The sequence below is a fragment of the Mesocricetus auratus genome, unplaced genomic scaffold (assembly GCF_017639785.1).
Source record: "Mesocricetus auratus isolate SY011 unplaced genomic scaffold, BCM_Maur_2.0 Super-Scaffold_100055, whole genome shotgun sequence".
NCBI classification, from domain to species: Eukaryota; Metazoa; Chordata; class Mammalia; order Rodentia; family Cricetidae; genus Mesocricetus; species Mesocricetus auratus.
Genome location: NW_024429232.1, coordinates 4222447 through 4232547, shown reverse-complemented (window position 1 = coordinate 4232547; position 10101 = coordinate 4222447). Strand labels below are relative to the sequence as shown.

Here is a 10101-nt window from a genome sequence, read left to right as displayed (position 1 = left end):
AAAGGGGTGGACGGCGTGAGACTTGACAGGCGCTGCCGCCCCAGAGCGCAAGCCCAGGCAGAGCGGACGAGCGCCGATCCACTGATTGGGCCTGCTCCGTGCGTAGGCGTAAGTGGGGAGAGTGAGCGCCGAGCTGCCGATCGGGCTTCCCGGCAGGCGCAGGCGGAAAAAGCGAACGCCGAGCTGCTGTCGCCGTCTCCGGGCCTCCAAACGCCCCAGGTACGCAGCGGCTACGGCCCGGTCCCGCAGCAAAGGACACTTTGGGCTAAGTGTCCGGGATCTCCTCTGGGGGACTCAGCGGCCCTCGCCGCGCGCCCCGTGTCTCAGTAGGCGGTGGGCGCTGTCAGGTGACTTTCCCTGGCCGAGAGGGTACCCACCTTCCTCCTGGGACTCCGCCGCCTCTCCCCCAGCTCCCGAGACCTCAGTAGCTCAGACTCTTCATCAAACCACTCCATCCCGGTTTGCCTGCCTTCATCGAACTTCTGTTTTCTTTTCACCCCATTTCAAATCCCGAGGCGAGTTTTAGCTGGCTCAGCCACTGACATCAACTTCCTTGTTAGACAGGACCTTCCCGAGGTCTGCTTCCACCATTTCTAGACTGCATCGACCCACAAGCTTGCCTTTGTTTATTCCTCCAGTAGCTCCCACAAAACGGCCTTTCACTCACTCCCAGAGCCCTAGACACCGAGCTCTTCCAAGTCCATTTCCATTGAAAGGTGTTGCAACACCGGGCCCGTCCTCCAAACTCAAGATGCGCCTCCCTACCTTCATCAAGCTACCAGACAGGACTCCCCTGGCACCTGCACCCTCTCAGGGTTAACAGCTTCCCCATGACAGTCCCTGTGTTGTTCCTATACAGAACAGGGAAGCTATTCACAAGGCTCTGACCCCTTCCCCGCAGCCTAGCTCTTGGGGTGTAAGGGGCCCCTGGAATTAGTGTTGACTTTGCTTCCCAGGTCTCTGTGCTGTAGCTGCCAGGACCTGCAGGATGTTTCACGGGATACCAGCTACTCCTGGCATTGGAGGTGAGTGTAGCCTAAGCTGGAAGGAAGGGGGGGGGGCAGGCTTTCCCTGCGGTTGGGAAAGGACCACACTGCCACCTCCATCCCACTCATGGGCTCTGGGAAGTGCCTAGTGCCAGAGCCATTCACGGTGGAGTTCTGAGGACCCAGCAGCATCCTGCTGAGTAGACATTTCTGTGTGGTCAGAACCCCTGGCATCCTGAGTATCTCTGAGTTTCCAACCGTAGGTTGTGAAGGATGTGACAGATTTTTATTTGTATCATATTGTTGGGGTCCCTCGAATTGAGGAGGGGTCCCCAAGCTGGATTCGTCACCCGAAGAATCAAGAGTCCACGCGCCAATTGATGCAACACGCAAGAGGCTTTAATTAGGCATCTGCAGATGGGCCTCTCGGTCAGCTTTTAGACCGATTGGCCCCGAGGTTCAGTTACAATCAGCTTTTAAAGACAAAAACCACAAGCCTTTGGGAGGGGTCCCTATCTTGTATGTGGGGGGGGTTAACGTGACCATTGATCAGGGGAAGTAGATATCCTCCTGACCTACATGTTGTAAATTCCTCAGACCTTGGTATGTGCTAATCATCTCTCCCTAAGTAAATGGTGTTATCATCTCATTGTTTCCCACGAATCTTGTTTGCCCATCTCTGACGCCCTGTTCAGTTCTTCACAGGTGGTCAGCAGCCCGGAATTTGGTCTTTTGTGGGTTTACAGCCCTTCTACAATTAAGAGTGCTAAACCATACATTCCATTCTGTGGTTTGGCCAGTTCCTGGAACGAGGCCCTTTGTTCACTTCCTGAGTTCTTTAGTGGGGTAGTCTCCTTGTTTAAGCTTATATTTTATTTCTATAAATTCGAGGTCTTTCAATATCATGGTCCTATCAAGAAAGTATGATGACCCTGAGGGTGGAGTGTTAAGCCCAGCATTGGGTCTGTAGCCTCTTGGAGGCAATGCTGGTAGGAGGTGAGGCTAGAACCCCTATTCTGTAGCTCCCTCTGAGCTCTCTAGGACGTGGCATGGGAGACATTCTCAGGAAAGTCACTGAAACGGGACTGCCCCGGGGTCGTCTTGTGACCATCTGTCATCTCCTGCCTGCTCTGTTGCAGCCCCTGGGAACAAGCCGGAGCTGTATGAGGTGAGTGGTAGATACCTAACCGGCCACGGCTGCTGCAAACACCACGTGGCTGCCCCTGGTTCTGCAACCACCTATGGACGCTCACTGACTTGCCCACTTTTCCAACAGGAAGTGAAGTTGTACAAGAATGCTCGGGAGCGGGAGAAGTAAGTCAGATATCTGAGCTGCCACCAGCATACACACATGCGCCCATCCAGCGTCCGAGGCAGGCCCAGCAGTCTCCTCCCAAACCCAGTCACCACACCAGTGGTTGGGGAGGACGTGGGACCGGGCTAGGGAGATGGTTCCTGAGGGTTATCTCCCGGGATGGAGTGATAGGTGGGCTGAATTGTGTGGTGACTGCAGAGCAGCGGTTGGCTGCCCTTGGTTCCAGATGCCGAGGCTCCCCTGCCTTGGAGCGGGGCCTGACGGGTGGCTTTGCCTTAGGTATGACAACATGGCAGAGCTGTTTGCGGTGGTGAAGACAATGCAGGCGCTGGAGAAAGCATACATCAAGGACTGCGTCACCCCCAATGAGTGAGCAAGCCTGTGCTTCAGCTGCGGATGGCCGCTGGTCCTCAGAAGCATGTCTCTCCCTTCTGTGAAGCTTGTGGGCTCAGTCAGTCTGGAGCTCACACTATGAGGGTGCTCCTGGTGGCCACCAGCTTTGGGGCCACATCAGTAGGGTGGGGGTGGGGTAGACATTCTGTAAGGGTGGGTATGGTTCTGACCTCGGATGGTGACCTGCAGCCTGGGGACAGCGTGGTCTAAGGTGCCACTGTCCAGCCTAGGCAGCTAGCACGGATGCTGGTGCTTTGTTCAGACGTGACAAGCCGGTGTGACTGGACTGGGGCTGCCAGCGGCAAGGGTGGTCTGATGCTTTGGGCGAAGGCAAATGCAGTAGACATCTGGGCTCTCGTGCTGAGTTCCTGGTCAGCCTTCACCTCACAGACTGCCTGGCAGAGTTATGGCATGCCTCCCTGCTCTTGTCCAGAGCTCTCTTCATGTACAGACCCATTAGGAAGCCTTTGGCCCTCCTAGCCTACCACGAAAGCTCCTGCATCCAGACTTGCTGAGGGAGAGCACAATGAGCCCAGCGAGACTGTTCTCAGTCTCCATCAGCAACTGGTCCTCTCCCTAGGTACACTGCAGCATGCTCCAGGCTCCTGGTCCAGTACAAAGCTGCCTTTAGACAGGTTCAAGGCTCAGAGATCAGCTCCATTGATGAATTCTGCCGGAAGTTCAGAGTGAGTAAGCCAGTCCTTTCCTGCATCCCTCAGGAAAAGTGTGACGGGATAGGGGATGACACCTGGCCTCCTGGAGGCCAAGTGGTCCAGAGCCCCTGTCTGTTCTCAGCTGGACTGCCCACTTGCCATGGAGAGGATCAAGGAGGACCGACCCATCACTATCAAGGACGACAAGGGCAATCTCAACCGCTGTATTGCAGACGTGGTCTCGGTGTGTTCCACAGCTCCTGGGAGGGCCCTGTGGGACTTAGGGGGAAGGGACTACCAGCCGGGATCAGTCATGAGTGTGTGTTCGTGGAGTTTCTGGAGCTGAGCAGTAGCCTGGGAGGGCTTACCTCAGCTGTGAGTGAGGGGAGGAGCATCCGTGGAGCTTGAGCCCCACCTGACTGCATTCTGTACTCTGAAAAGGGAACATACAGCATCTGCTCTGGCAGGGCCATGGATTGGGGTACGTGTACAGGAATGTACCCAGATTCATACACTACTCTCCATTGTGATCCCAAATGTCTGTGGACCCAGAAGGCCAACCTAGGCAGGCCTTCAGTGTAGTCCTCAGGCAGAAAAGAGTCCCTGTGACAGGCCTGTAAGCTGCAAAGGGTCTCTACACCCCAACTGAATAGGAGATGTCTAATCCATATTTCCCTCCAGCTCTTCATTACTATCATGGACAAGCTGCGTCTAGAGATCCGCGCCATGGATGAGGTACAGGAATTGGGCAGGGAGACCGGGCCTGGATAGAGGGGAATAGAGCAGGACAGGGAGGGTCTCAGTCGGGCACTTGTATCTGTAGATTCAGCCGGACCTACGGGAGCTGATGGAGACCATGCACCGGATGAGTCACCTGCCTCCAGACTTTGAGGGCCGCCAAACAGTCAGCCAGTGGTGAGTGGCTTTCCTGAGCAGATGGAGCTTCACGGTGACATCATAACCCTACTACTCATACAGTCGTGTGTCTTTGTCCCTAGGCTGCAGACTCTGAGTGGCATGTCGGCCTCCGATGAACTGGATGACTCCCAGGTCCGCCAGATGCTCTTTGATCTGGAGTCAGCCTACAATGCCTTTAACCGCTTCCTACATGCCTGAGCCTCATGGAGGAGGGAGTGAGGCTGATGGAGATGGTACCACCCCCGCTCTCCTATCCTACATGTCTGTATTGTCAGAGAGTGACCCCCAATAAAGCTCTGTCTTACCTTCCTACTGAGCTCACCCCGTGTGATCTATCTACCCTCCTGACTTTGTAGCAGAGCCCTGACTCCTGGGGGACACAGAGCCCCTGAAGCCACTGCCCCTAAACTAACAAGGTGTCCTGGCCCTGTTGCTCATCCCACACATAGAGTTGCCTGCATACTGATAGCTGGGCAAGGTGGCTGCCTCCTTACACATCATCACCGCCCTCCTAGCAGCACTTGAAAACTCTAAGCAGTTTGCAGGCTCCAGAAATCCTGTCCAGACCACAGGCCGTTCACCACCTCCACTGTACTGTCTGGGTTGGGCACTATGACCCTGCCATGTGACATTTAGTCCTCCAAGATTCATTGTGCTGACTTCTTTTGTTTGTTTGTTTGTTTGGTTGGTTGGTTTGGTGTTTTGCGGACAGGGTTTCTCTATGTAGCCTTGGCTATCCTGAAACTCCCTCTGTAGACCAGGCTGGCCTCAAACTCAGAGATCTGTAACTAGAGGTTTCTCTCCCACCCATCAGTTCATGAATAACCACTCTGAGGCTTAATATTAACTACAAACTGTTTGACGTATTAGCTCAGGCTTATTATCAACTAACTCTTACAACTTAAATTAACACATTTCTACTAATCTGTGTATTACCACATGGCTGTGGCTTACTGGTAAGGCTCTAGCATCTTAATTCTGCCTACATGGCAACTCCTTGACTCCTCCTTCTTTCTCTCCGCTTCTTGGTTTAGATTTTCCACCTAGATCTATTCTACTTGGCCACTGCCAAATCAGCTTCTTTATTAATCAATGGTAATAAGACATATTCACAGCACACAGAAAGACATCCCACATCATCTCCCCTTTTCTGTCTAATTAAAAAGGAAGGTTTTTCCTTAAACATTGTAAAATTGCATATAACAAAACAAGTATCAAGCAAGAATTACAGTTATGTTTAGTCTGTTTGTATTTGGCAAATTTAAAGAAAATATTCTATCATCTATGCTATCTTTGTGAGTCTAAAGTTTTATATCTAATTTATCTTTTTGTTTGTTTTTATTTTTTCATGATAAGGTTTCTCTGTGTAACAGCCCTAGCTGTCCTGGAACTAGCTCTGTAGACCAGGCTAGCCTCAAACTCATAGAGATCTGCCTGCCTCTGCCTCCTGAGTGCTGGGATTAAAGGTGTGTACCACCACTACCCAGCTTCTAATTTATCTTTCATCATAACTAAGAAAACTATAATTATAACTGTCTTCAACTCCATCAAAGACCCCAGAAGGATATATTACCTAAATAAACAGGAAGTGCACTGTAAGCAACTTCCAAACTTTAGAAATGACAGAGACATCTGACTGCCTGAACAGTCAACCATGGTTCCTCTGCAATGTTGAGGCATCCATCTTCAGCCCACAGGCCTAGACTATCTGGCAGACTCTTCTATGAAGCAGGAATTTTGAAGGACTGTGCCATCTTGTCTTGACAAAGTTGGGCAGTTGCTTTCCTTTGTGTCCTGTCAGATGTTTCTTCTGTGAAACAGGGACCCTGAAGGACCATCCCATCTTGTTTTGGCAAGTTCAGCAGTCACTTTCCTGTGGGTCCTGCATGTCTAGTTTACACAGTGTACAGTCAAGCAGTCCAGGCAGAGCAGGTTCTTGTCCACATGACTAGTCTCGTCACATTGAAAACAAACCCTGTAAGTACCTTCTTCCACGCCCATCATCCTCATGTCTCACTGTCCAGAAAAGTCTAAGTTCTTTTTTGTTGTTGTTTTTTTTTTTTTTATGAGACAGAGTTTCTCTGTATTGTTTTGGAGGCTGTCAGTCCAGCCTGGCCTCAAACTCACAGAGATCCGCCTGCCTCTGCCTCCCGTGTGCTGGGATTAAAGGCGTGCGCCACCACCACCGCCCAGCATCTTTTTTTTCTTAACGTCTAAGTTCTTAAAATATTTAAAATGCAGTATTCAGCATGTCTTTGAAGTGGCTGAACATTACCTACCCATCTGAAATACATCTCTGTATATCTACTAGTTTGGGTTGTGAGCCTGGCCTTTAACGGCTGAGCTATCCCTCCAGCCCCATCTCTGTGTATCTAGAAACCTAACTAACATGACTATAAGCTTCACTATTATAGATGACTATTTGTATTCTGTTTGTTTGTTTGTTTTTCGAGACAGGGTTTCTCTGTATTGTTTTGGAGCTTCTCCCGAAACTCGCTCTGTAGACCACACTGGCCTTGAACTCACAGAGATCCACCTGCCTCTGCCTCCCGAGTGCTGGGATTAAAGGTGTGCACCACGAACACCTGGCCTAATTTGTACTTCTTAACTATACATCACATTTTTTATTTATTTAATATGTTATTGATTATTATTATTATGTATACTGTCTTCTGTCTACGTGCCAGCAGAGGGCACCAGATCTCATTCAAGGTGGTTATGCTGGGAATTGAACTCAGGACCTCTGGAAGAACAGTCAGTGCTCCCAACCGTTGAGCCATCTCTCCAGCCCCATTTTTTATTTTATTTACATTTTTTTTTTACATTTTTTGTTTTGTTTTCTTCTCTCTCTCTCTCTTTCAAGACAGGGTTTCTCTGTGACTTTGGAGGCTATCCTGGAACAGCTTTTGTAGATCAGGCTGGTCTCGAACACATAGAGATCCAGCTGCGTTGGTGGCGCATGCCTTTAATCCCAGCATTCGGGAGGCAGAGGAAGGTGGATCTCTGTGAGTTCGAGGCCAGCTGGTCTCAAAAAGAAAGAAAAATATAGTATAACAAAATTGAAACTAAATTTGTATCAATAACCCAAAGTCCATACCAATGTATTCATTTCCACATCAAATATCCACTGCATCGAGTTTGCCTCCCAAGTGCCGAGATTAAAGGCCTGTGCCACCACTGCCCCAGTTACCCTACTGTCTTCTGAGACAGGATCTCACTGTGTAGCTCTGGTTGGCCTGGAACTTGATGTACAGACTGGCTTCCAACTCACAGAACTCCTCCTTCCTCTGCTCTGCCTCCTGAGTGCTAGGATTAAAGGTGTGTACCACCAAGCCTGACCTCTGACCTCTTTTTTTTTGAGACATGGTTTTGCTATGATACAGCCATGGTTGTCCTTGAAGTTAAGATTATCTTCCTGCTTCAACTTCCTCAATACTGAGGCTGCTGCTGTTCGCTACCAATGCCACACACCTTACGGCAGGGTTTAACTGAAGCACTTGCCGTCAAACAGTGCCCCACCCCCACCCCCAGACTATTTTTTGTTGTTAAGGATTAAACCTAAGGTCTGGTGTATGCTGCCAGGCAAATGCTTTACCACTCAGCTACATTCACAGCTCTTGTTTTTTTTGGGGGGTGTTTTTTTTTTTTTTAAGATTTGTTTATTTTGTAGACAGTGGTCTGCCTGCACATACACCTGCAGGCCAGAAGAGGGCACCAGATCTCATCATAGATGGTTGGGAGCCATCATGTGGTTGCTGGGAATGGAACTCAGGACCCCTGGAAGAGCAGCCTGTGCTCTTAACTACTGAGCCACCTCTCCAGCTGTGATTCTTTTTCTTTATCTTTTTTTTTTTTTTTTGGTTTTTCGAGACAGGGTTTCTCTGTGGCTTTGGAGGCTGTCCTGGAACTAGCTCTTGTAGACCAGGCTTGGTCTCGAACTCACAGAGATCCACCTGCCTCTGCCTCCCGAGTGCTGGGATTAAAGGCGTGCGCCACCAACGCCCGGCCTCTTGTTTATAATCTTATGAATAGAAGTGTTTTGCCTGCATATGTGTCTGTGCACCACATGCATGAATGATGCCACAGAGGCCAGAGAAGGCTTTGGATGCCCTGGAACTAGAGTTAGAGGCAGTTATAAACCACTATGCCAGTGCTCAGAGCTCACTTTGCTTTGTTTTTTTGCTTTGTTTTGTTTGAAATGGTCCGTCTATGTAGCCCACACTGGCCTCAAACACAATTCTGATTTTGCCTTCCCGGTGCTGGAATAACAGGTGTGTGTGCCACCATGCCCAGATCAGGCCTGCTCTAATCCACCTCACTTTTGTGGATTACTCTGTGTAGCCCTGGCTATCTTGGAACTCAGAGATCTGCTGCCTCTTCCTCTCCAGTGCTGGGATTAAAGGCAGGCTGCTTTCCTTATTTTCTCAGACACAATCTCATTTTGTAGCTCTGGGTGGCATGGAACTTGTATAGATGAAGCTGGCCTCTTAACTCAAAAATATCTGTCTGCCTCTGCCTCCCCAGTGCTGGGATTAGGGATGTATGATGTGAAGCCCGGTTTTATATATAGCCGACAGATTAATGCTTACAGGATTAGCAAGGAATTGATTGCCAAGTAGAATTGTTCTATTTTAATTTTTTAAAGATTTATTTATTTGTTTATTACATATACACCAGATTGAATTGTAGACGGTTGTGAGCCACCATGTGGTTGCTGGGAATTGAACTCAGGACCTCTGGAAGAGCAGCCAGTGCTCTTAACCTCTGAGCCATCTCTCCAGCCCCTGTATTTTAATTTTTGCTGTGACAACATATAGAAGTTGCCACTATAATCATTTATGATCACAGTTTAGTGGCATTTATGCTCACCACGCTATGTTCTCGTAAACTTCATCTTCCAAAGCTGAGCTTTTGCAGGTAATAATGCCAGTTCCCCACTGCTGGCCTCACCCTTTGCCATTTATTTGCCTGAGGGAGTAATTGCTATGGCATACCATAGACATGAGAGGCCAACATTCACAGTTGCATTTCCTCTTTAATCATGTGAGTCCTAAGGGTAGAACTCAGGTCATCAGGCTCGGTGGCAAGTGCCTTTACCCAGAGAGCCGTCTCACCTTCCCGAGACATTGGTTTATAGACCGTTTTAAGTAACAGTGGCAAAGGCCGTGAGCTTACTGGAAATGATGCAGGAGGGCTGCCTGGACTAGCCTTGCAGGACTCGGGCAGGTCTTCCCTTTGAAGGAGAGATCTAGAGAAGCCTGGACTGCCAAGTCAACACTAAGACTTCTTCCTAGAGGCTGACAGTGCTTGAACAGAGAGCAGCTGATCTGTAGGGGAAGGAAACCAGCCGAGGCTTAGCCCCAGCAGCCCAGCGGCGGAAACAGAAAAGCCAGTTTGGGTATATGGCATCTTCTGAGCTACATATGTGTGGGGCTCTCTCTTCATTGTCTTCATGCTGGCTCTCCAAGTTCCCAACCATAGTTCCTCCATAGGACCAGGACTGGAAGCCATATTGTAGGGATCCTAGCCATAAGAATCGTGTGTGTGTGTGTGTGTGTGTGTGTGTGTGTGTGTGTGTGTGTGTGTGTGTGTGTGTGTGTGTGTGGTGTGTTAAGAGCAAGTCCAAAGCAGTTGACCCCTGGGCTCAGGATACTCAGCCAGATTCTTTTCCCCTCCCTGCCCTGCCCTGCAGAACAGAGCACTCGAGGGCAGAGTCAATCAGGCAGCTCCACTCCCTAACCACACCCCAGAGGGCTAGCATCCGGAGCGGTGTGAACCCAGGTTGAAGAAGGCCAGAAGACCTTGTGACCTGGGGATTATCAGCTCCTGGAGACCC

General features: G+C 49.8%; 1 protein-coding gene across 1 annotated transcript; it reads left to right on the top strand.

Moving 5' to 3' along the window:
* The first annotated feature begins 107 nt into the window (after positions 1 to 107).
* Positions 108 to 4574, top strand: Vps28 (VPS28 subunit of ESCRT-I). The gene is made up of 10 exons (XM_005085998.4): positions 108 to 219; positions 957 to 1025; positions 2126 to 2154; positions 2263 to 2300; positions 2581 to 2670; positions 3275 to 3380; positions 3490 to 3591; positions 4029 to 4082; positions 4171 to 4262; positions 4346 to 4574. The coding sequence occupies exons 2-10, from the start codon at positions 989 to 991 to the stop codon at positions 4461 to 4463; spliced, it is 666 nt and encodes a 221-aa protein (XP_005086055.1). The 5' UTR covers positions 108 to 219; positions 957 to 988; the 3' UTR covers positions 4464 to 4574.
* The last annotated feature ends 5527 nt before the right edge of the window (positions 4575 to 10101 follow it).

Excerpts from the sequence above, each read along its gene's own strand:
- Vps28 (XM_005085998.4), top strand. The coding sequence starts at position 989 with ATGTTTCACGGGATACCAGCTACTCCTGGCATTGGAG. Across the intron at positions 2,671-3,274 it reads GACTGCGTCACCCCCAATGA|GTACACTGCAGCATGCTCCA; the intron begins GTGAGCAAGCCT and ends TCCTCTCCCTAG. Across the intron at positions 4,263-4,345 it reads CGCCAAACAGTCAGCCAGTG|GCTGCAGACTCTGAGTGGCA; the intron begins GTGAGTGGCTTT and ends CTTTGTCCCTAG.